The 23,189-nt window shown below is 30.3% G+C and overlaps 1 protein-coding gene across 3 annotated transcripts; it reads left to right on the top strand.

The window, feature by feature from the left end:
- The first annotated feature begins 3,445 nt into the window (after positions 1-3,445).
- Positions 3,446-22,416, top strand: LOC122268245 (uncharacterized). 3 transcript variants are annotated; one of them, XM_043040524.2, is made up of 3 exons: positions 3,446-3,906; positions 11,533-11,841; positions 21,976-22,416. In XM_043040524.2, coding segments are annotated over exons 1-3 (450 nt in total). In that variant the 5' UTR covers positions 3,446-3,904; the 3' UTR covers positions 22,115-22,416. The 3 variants fall into 3 exon arrangements, with proteins under 3 accessions (XP_042896458.1, XP_042896460.1, XP_042896459.1); XM_043040526.2 differs by lacking the exon at positions 3,446-3,906 and adding an exon at positions 3,918-4,005; XM_043040525.2 differs by lacking the exon at positions 3,446-3,906 and adding an exon at positions 8,549-8,650.
- Positions 22,417-23,189: the final 773 nt, after the last annotated feature.

Consider the following 23,189-nt stretch of genomic DNA (forward strand, 5'->3'; position numbering starts at 1 on the left):
AATTTCTGTTGTTTTATTTGTCAAGTAATTTATTTATTAGTTTATTATTTACAGTATAGCTATTGTTATTTAGCAAAACGTTTAAATTTATTGAACAGTTTTAAAAATTAAACAAAATTAAAAGATTAGTTACTGAGGTTGGGAATTGTCTGGTTGAAACCTATTTCTTACAGGACACTGGAAGAAGTGTAAAATTATCAATACAATTAGCTATTTAGCAGTAAGTAAAAAAAGTTTAAATTTAATAAAATAGTTTAAATTAACAGGTAAAATTTAATAAAATATATTTTGAGACTGTTGAATTATGACAAGATATGATGCACATCAAAGAAAATTATTTAAACATAAAATACTTTAAAATTTTAGTACGGAAGAAGCGAATGATATTTTGAATAAATTGAAAAAAGAAATCGTTTATATAAATGCCCTAAAAATAAAAAATGGAAATTCGTTGTATAGACTTCAGAAAAAACTTGCAGCCTATGGTGAAGGAACAGAACATACTTTTTCGGAGTCAACATTTAAAGGTGAACTCTGACGCTGTTAATGTTAAAACAATTGGCCGCAGAAATGTGTTCTCTCAAGTTCAATTTTCTGATCAATTTTATCTGATTTTCTGATCAATTTTATCGAAACGGTTGCAAAAAAATTGGAAAACATCAAGATGATGTAAGAGAATTGGTGGGTGCTTTTTCTTTTGGAGCTGAACTCNGGGGGTCGATGGAGATTTCGAAAAATTATATAGGGGTCGATGACCAAAAAAGTTTGGCGACCCCTGGTTTAGAGAATGGGAGTGTTTTAATCCGCCCATTCTCTAAACTAAATTTAGAAAATCCTCCAGGAAGAAACAATATTGGTTTCAATTGACACTCACGAACATCACCGAACCTCAATTGACCTTTAGAATGATTGAAAAAAGATGGACAATGAAGAAAAATTAGTAAAAAAATTGAAAAAAAATATGACAATCAAAGCTGACGTCATCAGGGGGGTGCCAGCTTTGAATTTTCATAAAATGAAAAACTTTTTCTATCAAGAAAGCAAGACAAAAGTCAAAAATTCGCTCTCTCTGTACCCCAGAAATTTTGCCCATGTCCAAGAATACATAAAATACAAGAAAAAGTAGTAGAATTTGTTATACAGTACGATTTAAATTACAGAAGCATAAAACAGTAGAATAAAAACAAGACAAATATAGAAGGAAAGTAAGATAGAAAAATTTACTGGTGTAATACAAAATAACATACTATTAAAAATACAGAAGCATAAACATTCATTAGAATAAAACAAGACAAATACAGTAGAAAAGTAAACTAGTAGGAAAGTTTACTAATTTTTCTTCATTGTCTCATTTGTTAAATTCCTCTTGGTTTCTCTGCTGCTAAGCGTCTTTTTTCCATTTGGATGTTTTATTTTTAATTTTATTAATTATTTTGCATTAATAATTTTGATTCCTTTTCTATATTGTAATTTTCAAATCTGGTTTCAGCTGCAATTTTTGCGCTTTTTCTGTTTTGAAATATTCTTAATTTTATTTAATAATTTTTTAATTTTATTAATTTTTTGCATTAATATTTTGAATTCTTTTCTATATTGAAAAAAGGTGGACTAATTAACTCATCTTGACTTATGAAAATATTGCAAATCGGAAGAAAAAAATTATTTTTGAAATATATATATATAGCATAATAAATTAAAACAAAAAAACACGAAGAAAATTAAGAAAAACAATAAGTTTTATTTATTGCGCATAAGCTGCAAGTAAATAGAACTCATAAAATAAGTTCAAAATTTAGAGAAAACAAGGGAAAAATTACAGAACAATGAAAAAGGGGGGGAAATAATAATAAAAATAACAAAAACCGTAGGGAAAAAAAAAATTTTAAAAATCCGGAAAATAAAAGATATAATCTTTTCATCAGCTCACACGATTATATCCGCAAAAAAGAGTGCTTTCTAATATTGCATCAATATAGCCAAAGCAAAATATATCTATCAATACAATAGTGTGAGAAGTACTCAAAAAATTACAGCAAATAAAATAGAACACATTCTATTTTATTTGTTGTAATTTTTTTGGTCTTTTTCTGGTAATTTTTCGAGGTATAAAAGGATTGTGATCCCCAGCAATAATGTATGCCACAAGACACTAAGGGTCTCCTCTAAGCGTACCACACGGACTAAGATATTTTAATTTTTTTTTAAAGTTTCATCTGTGGTGTTTTAGCACCTTTTTTTTTATAAATATTTATCAGAACAATCAAAGTATTGGTACTGGCACTAAATATTGGTACGAAGTAATGTTTAAGCTTTTAGAACCAAATTAGAATGAAAGTATAAAATTAAGTTATGAATGTATTTATTTTAAATGAAAATTTGTCAAAAAAAAGTTAATTTTTGGATTATTTTTAATTTTTCCTTTATGTACACAGAAAAGAAGCATTATAATGTAAACATTAAAAAAAAATTATGCGAATGTATTAGAATAGTCTCTAATAAAATAAATTCAAATAATGAATGTGATAAGTGTCCTAAAATTCAGGTTTATCAGAATATTAGTTCTGAAGAAGGTTTTCATTTCGTCAAGGCCGGATTACCCATTAGGCCAGACTAGGCCATGGCCTGGGGCCCCCTTAAAAAAATTTTTTTGAAAATAAATTTTAAAAAATTAAGAAAAACAATGATTTTAAAAAAAAAAATCAATTCCAAATATATATTTTTAAAATACGATAATTTTTTTAGTTCTAACTTAACAAAATGAAGTAAAATTTAATTTATTATTATTTATTTTTATTTTAAATTTGCTTTCTTAAATGAAAAAATACATAAATACTTTTATAATTGAATAAGTAAAAAATATACGAGGAAAAAAAAATTAAATCTAAGGGCCCCAAAAATTGGAATGGCCCTGCATTTCGTCATTAAATTCGCAGTTTTGAAAAGTCGTCAAAAGAAAAGGGTTGCTATGTTAAGGAGTTGCACAAAGAATATTTAAAAAATCTTTCAAATGCAGCAAAAATGAAAATTGCGTTAGAATTTTTTAAATCTGCAATTCATTATAAAGTAAAAATTAAGATATGTGGTTTTTGATTGACAAGCTTCAAGCGAACGTTCTAAATTCGATCACATTTGAAGCCGATTTAGTATCAGAATATTAGAGTAATATGCCTCAATAATTAATTGTAACTATCCTAATGTTTTTATCAAAATTTTATTTTATTTTATTTTATATATGATTTATCAGAATCACATATTATTTGGTTAAAAAAAAAATATTTCACTCTTATGAACAACTATTATAAAAACTATAAAAAAAAAAACATCCGAAAGATGTATACAACAAGATGTAACAAAAATACATAGTGCTTTTAATTCTATATACGAAAATAGCTTTATAAATGCGATATGCCAAAACCGTAAAATGGGGTTACTTTGAGATAAGTGAGGTTACTTTAGAACACGCGGGGCTTATGAACACATTTGTTCATATTCCTCTTCCTCCTTGTCAGCAAAATAAGCAAACCACAGACCCTTTTCTCCCATTAGATGCTTACGTAATATGAGAACAACCCCTTATTCTGCCCCTCCAACTTCTTAAGACAGAAAAAAATTTTATTTTCCATAAAATTAGAAAAAATAATTTAAATATTCTTAAATGGTTTTATTTTCTTCTCTTTCATCAATTTTCAAGAGCAACATGATTGATGAATTTGATGATTGCGAACCGAAACCTTAAAATGTATTTATCTAACTGCGCATCTATATTTAAAAGTGTGAAAAACTGATAGCAGTAATGTAGCGATAGGACATAAATATAACTTTTTTTTAATTTACATATCCAATCGTATAAATAACGGTATAGAGATCAAGATTAGATGAAAGTGTAGAATATCATTTTTTCCATATGTAAGTAACATTTCTCTTGATGTTTTAGTGTTTATGTTGCCCTGAAGAAAAAAAAGAGACTAGGATTAACTTGCAGTGAAGTTTTTACCTTCAAATTTTGTAAGTTTCTTCAAATATTCCCTTCTTAACTAGTAACTTTTCTTAATTTATTATTAAGAAGTGTATATTATACTTTCTTCAGTTTTAAAAAGGTGCGATAAATGGCTTTTAAATATTATAAAACTTTTTAAAATTCAATTTCTCGGGAACTATTCGACCGATTTCCCTCAAATTTTGTATTTTGACACGTAAAATTACATTCTTTAAAATCATGCTATAATAAACATACCTTACAATTCAAAAATTTTTCGACTTTTCTTAAATAAAATAATAAATCTTTACCAAAAGTTATTTTTTGCATGGATATATCTTTGGACAATTAAATTATATAATTATGTGCAAAGATTTTTCAATTCTCTTTCAGTTCTGGATATAAGGCGACGAACGTAAAAAGTAAAATTAGCTTGAAGAGTTCCAAACTTAGGATCAATCTCTTGACCAAACTAGGGGGACAATTTAGAGAAAGTACGTTTTTGTGATTGATTTCGTAACTTTAACTATCATCTGCACTAATTAATTAGCATATTTGAGGTCCTAGAAAGCAACGATCCGATCTTTATTTGTTTATTTTTACACACAGTACATTGAGTTACGAATTTAAAAAAAATTTGAAACTCAACAATTAGTTAAAGAATAAATTAACTGTTAAACTCATTTGTAGGGGGAAAAAATACCATGTTTGGTCAATGTACGCTGAAACGCTACTAAGGAGTTAAAATTTAATGTGCTGATTAACGCCAATTTCGCTTCGAAATTTTAATTTGTTCGTACGTCATTGCATGTTGAAGTGCATTTAATTTTTTTTTTATTTGCTTTAAATATTCACTATTTATCCACTATTGTAGAAAATTAATTTTTTTCGAGATATCTTCATTTTATGAGAGTAAATATCAATCAAAAACCGCACTGAAAAAGAGTGAGAGAGTGAGCATTTTTGTTGAGAAATTATGTTGCGCAATGTTTAACAAATCTATGAGATCACACCATAAGTAATATAAATTTTCCAAAATTAAATTACGTTATTGAAAATGAATGAAAAACAGAATATATGCACAGTTACAATTTAGTTACAAAGTTACAATTTACATGCGATTTTCAAGGAAAAAATAAAAAGAGTTTGAAAACTCAAATTCGAATCCCTTGAACAAATTGAATTGTTTGAAAACTCAAATCTTAATCCTTGAGGTCCCGCAGTGGATTGATCGCAAAGACACGGTTCCCAGTTGAATACCGAAGTCAAGCATCACTGACTGCCATCAGTAAGCGGGTGGGTGACCACTTTGATCAGCCTACGTAGGGACCGGGGGTGCGCGGTATCGGTCCTCGTTAAACTGTTCTACCGTTAAGTGCTCGACTTCGCTCGCAGGTCGTCGGGCCACTAAAGCGGAGGAGCCATTTCCTCTTCAGAGGATCAAAATTGTGATGGCATGTCTTCGGATCATCCTCGGGGATGTTTCCCAGACCGTAGCCAATAGCCCATTCTGAAGATCTAGTGCGACGTAAATAAAATACATACCTAATAAAAAAAATACTACTAATCCTTGAGAGATTGCTCAACTAAATTTAATGGTCTATATGAAGAGTCTATTTAAACTTTACATCCAATAATTTTCTGAATCAAATTACTTCTTTAAAAACTATGAAAAATATGTAAAATATACAGGAACACATAATGTTATATCATTTAATTTTGCAGAAAAAGTTTTTTGACAACAAATTTTTCTCAAAAAATTTAAATTTTCATTGAAAAAAAAAATTTTTTTTTAAATGAAAAACGCAAAATAAAAAATTATCATGATAAACAAAAGACACTGAAAATTTCTCAGACTGATTTTTTTTAAAATCTCTAAGTCCTTAATTAGACGTAAAAAATCATTCTATACAGAACTATCATCAAATTGGAAAGAAAAAAAATCTTTTACATGTAAATTTTTTATTAAAAAATCATAACACTTACCTGCTTTATAAATTCGGAGAATTCCAAAATAAAATGTTCTTAGATTTTAAAATTTTATTCTCAAATAATATATGCATAAATTAACACTTCATAACTTTAGGATGAAATACCATACTATAAAATTGCACAATTGTAAGATCTCGCAATGAATTTCAATTAGTAATTTCAAAACCGAATAGCTGAATTCTAGAAAATTAATCATTAAAAATTAAAAATATCTATCCTAGAAAACATTAAAAAATGTATTAATAATCAGCTCAAATGATAATATTTCAAGTAAGTCTAATGATCCTTTATTCTTGTTTTCCAAATTATATATATTCAAAAATATATACTATTCTATATAACGTGCAGAAATTTTACATTTGTATGACGAACATGTGACATTTGTATACCGAAGCGGGGGTGCCATCCACTGTGCAGTGGATCAAAATTGTGATGGTATGTCTTCGGATCATCCTCAGGGATGTTTCCCAGACCGTCGCCTATAGCCCATTGTGCAGCTCTAGTGCGACGTAAGTGAACTACTACTACTACTACATTTGTATGTAACATTTAACATAACGTGCAGAAATGTTTATAGAAATGTACTGTGCGCTTTAAATAAACGAATTTTATAACTGTATGCAAAAAAATTTCAATTCGCTTAAAAAGTTTTAGGGATACAGCGAAATACGCAAAAAGTTAAATTAACAATAAAGGGACCGAACTTTGGAGGGCTCTCCTGACCAAACTATTGAGATCCTGTTTCCCTGATTGCGACTACCCCCCATATTTTGGGTATCTGAAATCCGAATTCGTCATGAAAAAGGCATGTTTATTCAGAGAAAGTGCGTTTATGTGTCTGATTTCTTAACTTAAAATATCATCTGCTGTAATTATTTAGCATGTTTCGGGTCACCCCCTCGAGCCATTAAGTCATAGAACTGGAAGATCCGATCATTAGATCAAAAGTTATTCAGGGTGGTCCGTTTTTTTTAAATGGAAAAATATTTATTTTACAGTAATGCACATATATAATAGTATTGCGATCATGAAATCGAAAGTTCTCAGTTCATTAAAATGATGTCGGAAATTCGTTGATTATTCGAAAAGATGCATTAATGCAAAATTAATCTTGAAATGTTTCGCGTGTCCTCTTTTAAAAAGATAAACAGATGTTCTGGGTTTGAAACTGAAAGCATGTCGTAATATCCGCGATCGTAACGTTACTAATATGTAACACCCAGATTGTAAAAAAAGTAGCTTGCTGTGTGAAACTTACTCTATCTTTTTCACTCTTTGATTTACTTGAGAAAATATGACTTATTTCTGTTGCTTCACTATTTTAAAATCATTCGATTTATGCAGTGTACCATAAAAATGAGTGATATTTGGGATGGTCTTATAATTTTGTAACACACTGTATATTATCTTAACATTTATATTTTATTTTATAATCATCGTTGAACAGCCGACCCAATTATAAGTCTACGACTACCGATGTTCAAATCTGTAGCCTTGTAATTTTGAACCCAATCCAGAAGCCAAGGGAACTCATATATTGGGAGAAATTTGCCTTCGTGGAGGACATTTTTATCGAACTAACCCACATTTGCGTTACATGGAGTGGAAAACCTCTAACGGTTAGCCCGACGGCAGGGGAATTCTATTTCCTGATCCGTCTACAACTAAGGATTGGATCAAGTATTGGGAGAAATTTGCCTTTATGGAGGACTTAGTGATGGAACTAACTCGCATTTGTGTTACATGGAGGGGGAAATCACAAAAACTTTACCAAGGTAAAATTGACGGCAAAGGGTTTCTAATTCATTATTGAGAGGTAAGCGCTCTATCCCCTGAGCCACCACAGCCTCCTAGCACAATAAAAATATCTAGTTACAGTAAATAATGAGTTTGCATCTCTCTGTAACTCAAAAATCGTTTATTATAGAACGTACGAGAATTCGAACAACGTTGTGCAAATGGCAATTTTATAGCCCTCGATCCTTAAAATCGCACCTTAATTTTACCTTTAATTACACCTTTGGTGTTTATTAGCTCTGTTTAGTCAAAAACGTAGTTTGTTTCACTTCTTTAATAATTAATTATTTTTCATTCGTTGTGCGAGTTCAGCTCAAGTATCAACGTGGATGGCATGTAAGATCTATTTCCCCGAATTAGTATTGCTGAAAGTTATCTGAAACCTGCGTTGATTTTTTTTACAATTACGCTTCCGAACTTTTTTTTTTAATAAACTAAACAATTTAAAATCAATAAAATGTGAAATAGTAGTGAATAAAATTGGAATAATTTTAGCTTTATTAATCGTATTGTTACATGTCTTTCAGTTTCGCAGTATTAATTAATACACATTTATTATTTTCTTCTTAGTTTTATCCCATATGAAGAATCGGTACTCAATTGATATTTTATATATTCTATGAAAGTTATCGTTAATGTTATATCACTCTTTTTCAGTTTTTAACTAGTTGTGTTTTCACCTGCCGTAATGTTGATAATAAGATGTAAGAGTTATTTTAAAATACAGATGATAAGTTCCGTTTATAACTGCAAATATTTATCTCATACCTTATCATTTAGTAAATTCATTTTTTCGACACAGATAAGAACATTATTTTTGTTGTCTTTAAACGTTAAACATTTCCCAGACGTTAATCGGTCCTAAAGGTTTCCTGGAAATCTAAAGTATGTAATATAATAATTAGTAATTTTGTAAGATTAATTTTTTTTTTTTTTACATTTGCAAAAACAAAATTAGTTAGAAGCTTTTTGTATTCAATTCCTATTTAAGTATTTAAATAACATAATAATAATTTAGGATTTTTAATTATAACTGCTAACACCACAATATCATTAAATGGGGGTGACTTAGTGCCACACACGATTTCTGTTGGTGGTTAAATTGCATCTAGCGATAGCTGGAATGAAGATGATTTTTCGAGAATTTTTTTGCCCATCTCTGGAGCGGAGTTTGAATGTGAAACATTTCGTATTTTTGTGGTTACTATTCCATGTTGCTCGAAAATTTTTTTTCGTTTTATTGTGTTTCATTTACATTTTGCTCTGAATTGTGTCAAATCTCGTTTTGGGCATGTATTTACCTTAGTTATTATTATCGATAAGGAAAGTTGATATCTAGATTGCTGATACAATCGAAATGTTTCTTTTTTCAAATAGAAACCTGTCTTTTTCTTTCATTTTATATGTCATCATGGTTAGAAAAGAATATTGTACTTTGGAAAGTGAATTTGCGCAACTGTTAGTTTTGTATAAATTAGGGATGTGTGCAATAATAATGGCTACGAAACCAAAACGGAAGTGAATACAAAACTGAACTAACATCACAACATCAGTTTAAGAGTTTACTTCGAACGAAACAGCCAGGGCCCATGTTGAAACGTCAAGAATTAATAATGTGTGGATATGTGCTATATTATTGCTCGGCATTGCAACAAACTGTACCCTAAGAGAATGCTTGCAGATGACGATGAGAATGAAGACACCTGTTTCTACTAAGAGAACGATATATTGGACATGGTCGGTCCCGTACAAGAAAGATCCAACTAAAAAAAATTGTATGTTGTTCGATGTTGGTTTTAATGTTTCAATATAATAAAATAATTATTTATAATGTCCGGGATAGCCTGATTGGCAGGGCGCTGGACTCACGTTTGTGAGAACGGGGGTTCGAATCCAGCCGACCGAAGATTCCCCGTATAGTAAATGGTGACTGGTGCACGTTAAATCAGTCGAGTCACAAAGACCTCCGTGTTCTCATAACAAATCAATACCTCTGGGAGTACTGAATTAGAGATTGATCGTTATCTGTCCAAATTAATATCTGTGGATGAATGAATGGCCGTATGAATAGGTTCGCCCTATAAACGGGAGTGACGTATGAGTGCGACAGAAGTCAAATTCTTGGCCATAGATGGCGCCACTAGAAAACAAGAACAATCGCTCCCCCTCTGCCGATAGGATCGATGACGATAACAACAATTATTCATAATTATAATAATAAATGTAATACTTTTGTTTTTATTTTTTTGTCTTCTCTCAACCAAAGTTTAAATATTGAGAAACAAAATTGTGTGAAATATTTAAAATTTCCGTCTGTATGTCTCGATGACTATATATGTGCCAGAATACGATTTTAGCCGATTTTAATGTGAGAAATTGGGTGACACAAAGCACCTTATTGAAGATTGTAAATTTGTGCCACAGAACAGATATCTTGTTGCAGTTTATCGTAAAATTTTATGAACAACAGTGAAAAAAAATTGTGCACATATATATTTTGCGAACTATTCAGTTATAAATATTCACTATTAATTCTACGTTGCAATTTAAAAAATATATATACGAAAAAAACTCTAAAAAAAATGGAACTAAATCATTTTGTTTTATGGCACTATTTAAGATATTTTATTTATCATTGTGAATCAGTAATCTAATGTGGTTGTGTTTAACATAAATAATGCTCGCAATAATAAAATATTTTTTCTGTACTTAAATTATAAACAACTTTTATAAACTTTAGTTATGAATTGAGGTTAGGAATGAATCGAAATTTTCATGGTAAAAAAGCCAGATACGGCTATGTTGCACCAAACTTATTTCGAAAAGCTAACGATAACGCATGCTTAATGAAAAACGAAAATACTAAAGGTTTTGCGGTGAAATAGTTAAAAGTTCGATTTGGCTATTTTTATGTTCCTTAAAATAAAAAAAGTTGTGAAGTGAAAATGGTCTTGTTTTTAATAAGTATTTGGTTTGATTAAAAAAGCACTAATGAAATTCAAGAAAATTATAAAAATTGAGAACGTATTTGACTTTAGTTTGAAAATGTTTTGGAATCACTCTTTAAAATTAGAATAACTAAAACGAGAAACATTTTATTACAACAATTATATTTTTGTGGGTCGTTAATGTTTCTCAAAAGCCGGATAATTTGATATTCATTCCCCCAATTTTACCTTACCAAGAAAAAGCGTCATCTACTCGTTTTATTTAACTATTTAAACTTAAGAGTTTTTCTTAAAATTTCTAACTGCTAGAGTCTTATCAATTGAAAAGCTATATTTAGTACGCTATTAATAAAATATCTTTTAACAGCAACAATATTTCAAAACATTTATAAAAATATTATTATATGAATCATGTTTTTAATGACAAAAACATAACTGAAAGTTATCAAATCGAAACAAGTTTCAAAATTTAAAAAAGTAAATAAATAGTAAGTTTGTAAATGTGCATCCCCAAAAATTGTGATGAAAATTTCAAACAATGAATGCTAACATTACAACATTTTACTTTACGTGATCAAATAAATGAAAAATGATATCAGGCTATAGAATACGCACAGTTTTTGTCGTCGAGGTTCGTGCGCGTCAACTCCATTATTCTTTTTGTGTCTGCTGGCGAGACGGGAATAACTAATATTCCCTTGAAATTTCATTTGTTTGATTTCGTTTTTGATTTATTACCGCTACACCTTAATTCTGTATTTTTTTAGACTAATTAAACCAGTTTAAAAAAGTTGATTATATTTTGCGTTATATTTTAAGGTCCATGGCGAAGATAGCGAAAGAAGAAGATGTTGTGGGTCTGTTTCGAAATATCATGAGACCTCGGCAACTTCGATCTGAAGACATAAAGAACGGCAGGGAAAAAATACACATTCACGGTCGAGGGGAATATTCTTGCGAAAACTGTAAACACTCTTGGTTTTCGTATTTTTCCTGGATAACTGTTGATTTAATAGAAAAGAGAATTTGCAAGAGATGGATGATGAAATGCATGCATTGTTTGCAACCTGAAAAACCTCATTTCGAACTGGAGCACATCGAGTACATGATAAAGACTGCCGTAGATATGTAAGTTTATTTTGACACTTTTAATTAATGGATTTATATTTCAGACTGGTATTCAAACAGTATTTTAGAAAAGAAAAAAAAAATTAAAGCTTTTTCCCGATAGATAATTAAGGAGAGAATAATTTTACTTTTGTTAGACATAAGAAAATAAGTGTTGGGCATTAGTTTCGAAAGAAGGAATTTTCAGTGGCGATGGAAATTAACAATGGAAGTGGTGTAAGCAAATTCATATGTTTTTCGTTTTTGATGTAGCAAAGAAAGAATGATTTTCTCTTTATTGGTGTATTTCGAAAACTTAACTTTTGAACCCCTTAATTAACACTTCCTCAGAGAAAGCCTCAGCATGGTTAACTTTTGTAGGTCGACGTTAGGAATATCAACCGCACAATGGGAAGAAAATTAACAGAAAAATATGTCACAATGTCTGGACTACAAAACTGCGCAGTGGGGAGGATTAAGAAAGATGTTACAATGTTCAGACTAATTAAAGGATTGGATTTCGTGTTTATGGTAACCAGTGCTTTCCTTCTTCTAGGACATGGATGGCGAACCAATGCCACGCGTGCCATTTATGGCACGCGACGCAATATTTTGGGCACGCTACCGATCACGAAGTTCCGATATGAAGCATAATAACAATTAAATTAAAATTCACAAAAGACTGAACAATTAAAGCCAAAAAAGCAATTAATAACCATAAAAAACAAGCTAACAATAAATAACTAGCAAAAAAAAATTAACAGTCCTGCTTAAACTAACATCTTACAACCTAATATAAGTTATTTGTCATCTAATCTGCAACAACAGAAGTCACACTGATGTTACTTTAAGTTGAATTACGCGTATAACTGAGACATTGCAGAATGTTTTTTTTTTCAATGTAAATAAAGAGTTTTGAGTTGATAGTATTTTGTATTATTATTTTCCCAATAATCACGAAGTCAAAATTGTTTGACGGCACGTCTATGACCTCATTAAACAATTTTTTAGAAAAAATGGCACGTTGGTGCATAAAGGTTCGCCACCCCTGTTCTAGGATGTGTTGTCTTAACCTCGTTTCTTTTTTGTGTAGGTCGAAAAATGGCCGAAATTTTGATTGTTGATAATTAACTTTTCAAGGAAGAATCTGTTTCCACTAACACTTTCAAGTTTTTTTAAACCAGTTTGACTGTTCCTGGAAACAGTTAGGAAAACTATGTGTTCGTTGAAAGAAGAGAACATATGATCGGTTTATCAAGTTGGATATTTTTCATCGTTCTAGACCAGTGGTTACCAACTGGCGGCCTGAGGGCCGCATCCGGCTCACGAAGCCTTTTTTGTGACCCACGCACAATAATATATTAGCTGTCAAATACTTTTACTTCTTAAATAGAAACCTAATTCCTTCGTTACTGTGAAATTTAACTTGCCAATGGTGCAAAAAAATTTATTTCTCAAGTTTTGCATACAAGAAAATATTTATTCGAATACAAAAATAATCGTGTATGTTGCCCTTTTTCTATTTTTTGTTGAATATAATTTAGCATATGTGTATCAGAAATTTTCTCGAAGAAATTCTCCGATTCAACTTTTTGAAACCCTATTCATTTAGGACGAAATTATTTACAGTTGTAAATTTTGTAGCCAGAATTTTTTAATATGCACTTAAACATTTTTAAAAATCTACTTCTCATTTTAATTTGTAATTCAGTACTTTTGCTTTGCGCAACTTGATAAAAATGTGTCATTAATAATTAATGTTCCTTCAAAACATTATTAAAAACAGCAATCAAATGGCCGACCGCAACAAAATTTTATAAAGGACTATTTTATGTTAAAATAGTCCTATATAAAATTTTGATAAAGTTGCGGCCGGCCATTTGACAGCTGTTTTTAATTGCGGTTCCCAGTCTCGTGTAAGTTGGAAACCCCTGTTCTAGAGACGATTCAAATAGATTGCTGTAAATAAATAAAAAAAAAAAAACTATTGTCTTGATCTGGTCGATAAATAAATTAGATTTTTGAATACCGAACAAATACCATTATAGAGCAATCATGTCTTGTCACCAACTCGAGGGAAATTTATTTATTTTTAAGTAATATATGATAGAGAAGCTTGAAAATTGTAGAACTTAAGTTTGAAAATATATCTAACATTCGTATATGTATAGTTATTGAAAACTAATTAGAAAAGACCGTTTCTATATTTAATAAAAGAATAACTGCAATATTATTTAAAAAAAAAACTTATCGGTAAGCTCGTTTTTTTTGGGAAAATTTCTAGTTTTTCGGCATTAAATTATGGCATAAAGCTAGCAAGCAACACACAGTAGAATGATTAATATATATTATTATTGTAATTCTTTTTCATCAAAGATAATCTATATTTCATTCAAACTGTTATAAAACTCAACATCAAAATGTATAAGTTATTTGATATTTGTATGATTACTTTATTTTCATCTGAAATGGAATGATTAATTTGAATAAGGCAATAGAAAAGATAAAAAAATTATAAACAAAAACTAATCTAACATAAGATAGTAATTTTCGATTTTATATCTTATTTTATAAAGATAATACTACTACTTTATTGAGATATTTTATTTGTACTACGCAGAATTAATAGATTTATCTTTTTCATATTTTATTTTTTTCATGGGGGATTTTTTTCTTTAATTTGAGTAAGGAGATAAGGAATATCGTTATAACGGATATTTAAATCTCTAATTTTTTTATTGAATATTAGAATGGCTAGCTTTAAATACATAGTTTTTTTTTAATAATATACATACAGGGGTTGGACAAAATAATGGAAACACTTCTATACTAACACATTTTTTGATCTCTCTCAAAAAATAATTAGATAATTATTTTATAAATTTAGAAATGCTTCGGATATACGATTTCGCATACTTCTCAATAAAGTTTAAAGCTTTTAGATGTTTGAGTAAACGACAATAAATTACCAACTGAAAATAATGTTTTTGAACACCCTATGCCAAAAAGTATCGCAATAAATTTGTAATTTATAACAAATATTTTGGTTTTTATATGCGATAATTGCACTGAACTTTTAAAACCTAGTTTAAAAATTTCTGGAGATATGGACGTTTATTTGAATATCTTAAAAATTTAAAAAAATTCAAGCAATTTTCTAATTAGTTTTCGTACTTTTTAAAAGAAACTTAAAATTATAAGGGTTTTTCGAGAAATTTCATTTTGTACTGTTAAACTAGATTTATTAAAAATGTTACCGGCATTGTTTGGGGATCATCCCCATAAAAGTATATTTTTTGTTTGTTTTCTTTCCTTAAACAATTATAATTCGGTGTATGAACGTTTATTATTGTTATTCAATTTTTGATAAAATCATTTTTTTCAAAATGATTTGTTATTCAATTTTATCTTATGATATAAAAATAATATTTGTAGAAAACCCCTTATCATTTTAAGTTTGTTTTCATAAATACAAAAGCTACTTAGAAAATTGTTGAAACTTTTTTAATTTTTAAGATATTCAAATCAAATCTGAATTTCTAATTAGTTGCCAGATGCGATTTTCTACAAATTTGAGAAGAAAAAAAAATTTCGTTTTCAATTTTAGTTTAAAATCACTACTTTAATTACTCGTATCTTGCACAGTTTTAAATGAATTTTTCTCAAATTTTAAAGCAATAATTTTGTAAATAATTTTAAATTGCTCTCAAAATTCTGTTTAATTATAGAATAGTTATAAAGTTAAAGCAAAAAAACGTAAGACAAAAAATTTGCTTTTTATAAAAATGTCGGTATTTCCGTTAACATTTAAGCTAGGTTTACGACATTTGTGCATTATAACATATAATAATAAAAATAAATGCTTTAAGTTACGAATTTATTGCTACATTTTTTGGCATAGGTTGTTCAAAAACATTTTCCATTTGTAATTTACTGTCTGTCCCTCAAACCACTAAATTTTTTAAACTTCATTGATAAGTATGAGAAATCGCATTATCTAAACACTTCTGAAGTTATAAAAAATGATTCTTTAAATGTTTCTTTAGAAATATGAAGAAATGCATTAGTATCCAAGTGTTACCATTATTTTGTCCACCCCTTGATATATATTATTATTAAGGACATTACATATCTATGTCAATTTCTAATTCAAATTTTACAGAAAACATTTTATTGTGTTTTTTGTAAAAATTTAACGTGGGGTATTTTGCATTAAAATATTTCTTTTAATCACCTTACACTTGTATTATTATAGTCATACTGTCACAAAACATATACTATTGTATTATAATTCCTCATGAAAGCTAACTTTTTAGAAAATACAATTTTAATTTAAATATATAAAAAAGAAAGTCTTATTTCGTTATTATTCTGCATGTTAATCACTTCCATTTGAAAGTCTTGAGGAACTGTATCCACATCGATATTAAATGGCGAGGAAAACATTCTCATGGAAACCGCTTGAACATTTGGAATCGTAATTGAAATTCGTTGATTAAAATGTCTATATATTGTGCGTATTTTTGAGAAGTAGTAACGTTTTCTTTTTCTAAATGTGGAAGATGAGACACATTATTCTGCAAAAGATGCTGTTTCCACAATTTTAATTTGCGCTCAAAGCCCTGAATTTTATCATACAAATTGTGAATAAACTGTCCTTTGCCTTGAAGTTCCACATTAAGATCATTGAGATGCTGAGTCATGTCGATAAGAAACCCAAAATCGCACATCCATTCTTTATTACCAAAATGAGGAAAGGCGTATCCCTTCATATCCACGAACAATTGTGTTTCGCTTCTTAAGTTGTATACTCTTTTTAACATTGCACCTCTACTAAGCCAACGTACTTCGGTATTAAAAACCACGTCGCTATATTCAGTTTCTAAATCTTTCAGGAATTCTTTAAATTGATGATTTAACGCGCGCGACTTTATAAAATTGATTAGTTTAATTATTGGTACTGTGACATTTGGCAAACTCAATCTTTTCGCACTCAAATTTTCCTGGTGAATTATGCAGTGGTTAACGAATATTTCCCTTCCTGTGACATCCTTAATGTCTTGAAATAGCCTTCCCGATACTCCTACCTTCATGCTTGACATTGCTCGTGCTCCATCTGTCGATATACCAATAATCTTTTCTAATGAAATTGAAACATTTTCCAACACAGACTTTAGTTCATCGTACAGGTCTTAGCCGGTTGTAGTCCCTTGCATTGGAATCAGTGAACATAATTCTTCGGTAATATTAAATTTGGTGTCAATACCACGTAGAAATATAGCCAGTTGTGCTGTATCGCAACTCTCATCAAGGGCCAAACTACAGTATTCGAATTTTGCAATGCGTTCACGAAGCGTTGTTGCTATGTTCTCGGACAAGTCTTCAATTCTCCTTGCAATGGTGAATCTTGATAAACTAATGTTTGAAATAATATTTATTTTATCAGGAAATGCTATTTCTGCAACAACAGTCAGACATTCTTTTATCATCTCTCCATCCGCAAAGGGTTTCATTTTTTTCGCCAGTATTTGACTGACAACAAAACTAGCCTTTACTGCCATATTTGATAAAATAGCTTGATTTTTAAAAATAGCCTGTTGGTGTCCCATTTTTTTGTCCATTTGATTAAACTTATCTATCCGGAGTTGTCCTGTTAAGTTTTTATATTGTTGTTCATGTTTTGTATCGTAATGCCTTTTTATGTTGCATACAGCTTTATCTTTGACGAAAGTGAAAAAATAATCAAATTTCCACTTTTCTTGGATATGCCTGTGCTCATCCACAACCTTCCGTTCTTTTGTTTGCTTTTTCGACATGCTATTATGCACTAATATTGCACTCACGCCTTTCAAGAAACACAAGAATTGCTAGTTAACAGCTTGCCAGTCTGACTGATTGTGTGAAAGAAGCAGACACAGAACAAGCACAGACGCGGCGCCGATCAACAAGTCGCCGACAAATGATCGTCACAAAAAATTGTTTCGGTTTAGTATGTACTACCATTATATTATAATTAATTTTATAACAATACGATGGGAGAAAGTCGGTAAAATAAATTCAATTTTAGAAATGCTTGGCGGGCCGCATAAACATGTTTAACGGGCCGCAAGTTGCCCGCGGGCCGAGTGTTGCTCATCCCTGATCTTGATCATTTGTCAAACTTGGCTTTTTAACTTCTACGCAACTGTTAAGGTGCATAGAAAGAAATTTATTGCGAATAATTGGAGAGGTCATCTATAAATTCAGAAGATAAAGAAATAATGATCATTTTTAACTTTTAAACGTTATTGAATTTTTTTTTATATTCAAACTTTATTAATTTTTATTCATGTATTTATTTGAATTTATTTATTTTTGTGCATCATAGTTCGCAATATCTCATCACTTGTGTTAAATTAGAAAGTTTATTTTATGATTTTTTTTTTATAAACATAAGAATAATAAAAATGTGTTATTTTCCTATGAAATTTACTTATAAAATCATCAATTTTTGTATTATTTTTAACTTACATACTTACAACGATAAATTCTATTCAATTTCTAAAGTAGTATGATAGTTATATTCAAGGTTTAAATTCCGACATTAATAAATAAAGAGTAACCTAGGTTTCGATAGAAGACTGGATGTTGGCGTCAATTTGTTTAGGCCCTAGGCATTATGTGGAATTCTAAATGACAGGCCGGATAAGTACGAAATATGATTATTTTATACTTGTAATTAATTAGTACATATGGTTAGAGCCCATGATGGCTCAGGGGATAGAACATCCGCTTCCCAATGAGGTGACACAGGGTCGAATCCCAGAATGGCTGTTTGCTATGAATTCTGCAATCCGCTCGCACCGACCACAGTGATGATAGGAAAATATCCCGTGAATCAGTGGTTTGAGTTCCCTTACTGTCAGACTAACCGTGGAAGGTTTTCCTGTCCATGTAATGCAAATGCATGTTAGCTCCATCAAAAAGTCCTCAGCGAAGGCTAGTTTCTCCCAATGCTCGATCCAGGAGTTCACTTGTCTTCTGGGTATTTGTTCAAAATTACAAGGCCACGGTTTCGAACATTGGTAGTCATAAACTTAGAATGGGTGGGCTGTTCATTGCTGATTATAAAATGTAAAATAAAATTAGTATGGTAATTAGTTAAAAATTATTTTCTTTGTATAACGAGTTGCATCATATTTATTAAAAAAAATCAAACATAAATTTTGTTTTGTACAACCTTCAATTTTTTTCTTATTTTGAAGAAAAAAATTCTAATGGCAGTCGTTTATTAGATGTTTAAAATTAAAATAACATTTGCATTTTTCAGGAAAGAACATCTTATAAATATTATTATCATAACCTTATTTTCATATATTTCTATTAATATACACTGGTTATCATAAATTAAGGAAAATTCACAAAAATCGCGATAACTCAAGAAATTACACATGGAATTTTATGAAACTTACCCACAATATACAACACATAGTAAGGTATTAAACAACATAAAAAGAAATTATCAGACATTAATAGTAGTATAGAAATTAGCACATGTATAAAATAAACAAATTGGAAGTATCGGTTTGCAATAGAAAAAGTACCTTTAATATGGAATATGATTGCCTCTAGAAGCAATACAGCACAAACAGCGATGTGTGATGCTTTCAATTATGCGGTCTATCAGTTCAATAGGAAGTGAGAGCCATTGCTCTTGTAAAGCAGTTGCAAGCGTGGCAAGGGTCTGAGGGGGCGGATTGATGGCAGATACACGCCTCCCTAGAGCATCCCAAACGTGCTCGATAGGATTCAAGTCCGGGGATCGAGCTGGCCACTCCATGCGAGTAATTGTTTCCTGTTGAAGATAATCATCAACAATGCGAGCTCTGTGTGGTCTTGCATTATCGTCCTGTAACAGGAAGCAATCACCAATTGCCCCGGCATATGGGCGCACATAAGCATCAAGGATGTTGTCTCGATAAACCTGAGCATTCACGGTTCCCCTTGGAAAGACATGGAGGTATGTGCGCCCTCCTAAGGATATGCCTCCCCAAACACAGACACTGCCTCTTCCGTATGCATCTCTTTCACGGATGTTTGATGGATGATAACGGGTCCCAGGTTCTCTCCATATCAAATAACGTCTACTGTCACTTTCTAGACTAAACCTGGACTCATCCGTAAAGAGAACAGGCCTCCATTGATCTGACGTCCAGTGGACATGTTGTCGGGCCCACTGCAAACGGTCTCTCCTATGGCGTGATGTGAGCGGCACGCAAATGGCTGGTCGTCTCGCATACAGACCACCTTCGTGGAGCCTTCTGCGCACAGTTGACGTTGACACCAACCTTCCGGTGGCTGCAGCAAGAGAGGATCTAAGATGTGTCGGAGTAGCGGTTCTATTCCTGCGTGCACTTAATGTCAAATATCGGTCATCGGCACTGGTCGTAACAGTTGGCCGTCCTTGACTGAACCTCCTAGATGCCGAATCTGTGGTTTGAAATTGCCTCCAAAGTCTATGAACCACAGATGGACTCACATTTAGCCATCTGGCCACTTCTGATTGACTCTGCCCTGCCTCTAGTCTCCCGATGGCTCTCCATCGTAGTTCTTCAGGCAAATGATGCCTAGAGGTCATTATTACGAATTGGCTATCTCAGATTTTCAATGTCGCAATCACAGTAAAATTTGTGTGCTTTCTCTCAAACTTGGACTTTTATGCTCCAGGCAGATGACGTAAGCCGAGTGCAGCGCCACTAATTTGCATATTGCAATTTTACTCAGCTACTCTTAGTGGACAACATATGCAAATTTTGCACGGTTTGGCTTACTTTTGAAAGAGTTATCGCTATTTTTGTGATTTTTCCTTAATTTATGATAACCAGTGTACATAATACATAACTGTAAGATGTCTAAATTTCGGCTTATTTAAATATAATGAACTCAAAGTGCAAAATTTATTAGTAAAAAGAGTATAATTTTTAAAATTAATTAAAAAAAATTCAGTTATATTGAATCACATTAATTAGAACAATTAATAATAATCTCTTAATATATATCCCTTTAAAAATATATATTTCTTAAAAGAATAGATTTAAAGAACTTACTTCAACCTAATGCATCACATATTTTTCACAAATATTTTATAACAATTTATTGAGAATTTTAGCAGACGACATTTTTTTATCATTAAAATTATAGCAATTATTGTTTTTATATTTTTAATAATCAAAATAAAACTATTAATAATTATATTTATTTCTTGGTTTGTTCTGATAAGATTTATATGAAGGAACTCATTAAATAATCCCTAACTTTTGGAAACAAAACTAAAAAAAATGTTCCATGGTTGTTTAAAAAAAAAGAAAAAAATCTTATAACTTACAGCAGAAAGTGCCTTTTCTCCAAATGTCTTTCATCTTCTAGCAACCATATTTATTAATTTTTTAAAATTTATTTCTACACTAATTTTTGCATTCTAAACAGATTTTTTTTTTGTGAAAAAAAAGTGACATCGTTAAGCAAAAAGAGTGCGATTTTGGACTAAAATTCTTCAATTCTGATGTGGTTACAGATATTATTTTAGCATATTTGTAGTTACCCATTTAAACCATTAAGAATGGGTGCCGTTTTTTTTTATTGTTTTTATTCTGATATTTTTTAATTGATACATAATTTGGCAGTTGTGTGCATTATTTTTCAGAATTGTTTCTTAGGATTATGAGGGAAAACTCAAAGAATTTTTCCCCCTTCAAATTAAGAATGAAACCTGAAACAGCTGTTAAGAAGAGAGTAGCACATTTAACGTCCTTGGGGGGGGGGGCAGGACTATGTCTCCAAAATTCCACCTCAATATTTCAGACTAATAAAGAAAATTTTCATGGATTGTCATTGATTTAAATTCACCCCCCCCCCGAAAAAAAAGGGAGCTTAAAAATATTTAATCTTTTCGCAGATACTTGACAGATAAAAAGACAATATTTCTTCTTATGTTTGAAATTTATAGAACTGGTATGACTGTGAATTTTAATTTCCTCCCCTTCTAAAATTGGTGATGCCCATGAAGTAACAAGTAGTCATTAATTTTTAGTGAGAAATCTACTCAATATTTTAAATCCATACTCAATCCATGTTATTTACATTCTTCAAACGTCTTTCATAATTTATCTCTTACAGATATAAAGGTGAATATGTCAGCAAAAAGAGGCCTTACCAGCATCCTGGACAGCGACGACCTCCCCATCTTCCTGATTTGTGTGAAAAATGCAAGTGGGGTGAAGAGAGATGCTGGGAGTACAAATATAGGTGTCAGTGATTTCTATTTATGTATTTATTTTTAAACAATTTCATCTTCAAACTGATATAAGCGGAAAAAATGGTTCACATATCTTTTTTTTAAAATATTCCTTAATGCAATAATATATATTAATAATTTTTTATTTGATGAGCATTCCATTTTCATGGTCATTATGAAGTCATTTGAATGTAAGATGTTAACAAGTTGTCTTTTTTTTGTATAATGAGATACATTATCCATATATATTTTAGCCATTTATATTATATTTGTATATACCACAATAATCCAAAACTTGAATAAAATTATTATTTAAATGTTAATTGTTTGCAAATGCTTTATTCTATGATCAATTTTCAAAACCTAAAATAAAATACATTGTTTTTGTTTAAGAGCTAAAAATTTAAAACAAAAGGAAACATTTTTAAAGTATCTGTGATGTGACCTTAAATTGAATCCTCATTTGAGCTAGAAGAATTTTCACAACCTTGAGCAATAGGGAAGAATAGTTTCAAAATTGAGGGAATAATACTAGAATAGAAAAAATTTAAAGCTTGCTTAAGCCTGGATAAAAATAAAGTTGATTTTGATTATGTGTTCTGAACTTATACTTCTGTTTTCCTCTATCCCACAATTATTTTATTAGCCAATAAAAAAAAATGTCTCGGCTGCTTTTTTTCCCCCTTCAGTTTTTCCAGAATATAGCAATAAGAAAAATCTAGGAACAATGCTTACTTTACTCAAATTATCAATTTTCAACTTATCAATTCAAATTTCAAATTATCAATTTCAACAATATTTAATCTTGCAAAAATAAGGTGTTATCTAAAATTAAAATTATGTGACACTTTTAATATGTTTCACTGCTCTAATAAATTTGACACATATAATTATTTTTAATAAAGTTCGGGGTCAACGAAAAACTGATTTCATTAGAAATAGCTTTTTGAGATCTATCACTGTTTACAGCTAAGTTTTCTATTTTCATTAAATTTAGAAAGATCTTTACACATTGTACCTCCTTGAAAAGAAATATATAACCTAGTTGTTTGATTGGGGTGTAATGCATGAATTAGAATTACCTGAAAAATCATAG

The sequence above is a fragment of the Parasteatoda tepidariorum genome, chromosome 3 (genome assembly GCF_043381705.1).
Source record: "Parasteatoda tepidariorum isolate YZ-2023 chromosome 3, CAS_Ptep_4.0, whole genome shotgun sequence".
NCBI lineage: Eukaryota > Metazoa > Arthropoda > Arachnida > Araneae > Theridiidae > Parasteatoda > Parasteatoda tepidariorum.

Bases quoted from the DNA above. Each gene is read 5' to 3' on its own strand.
- LOC122268245 (XM_043040524.2), top strand. The intron at 11,842-21,975 runs GTAAGTTTATTT...TATCTCTTACAG, and splicing joins ATAAAGACTGCCGTAGATAT to ATATAAAGGTGAATATGTCA.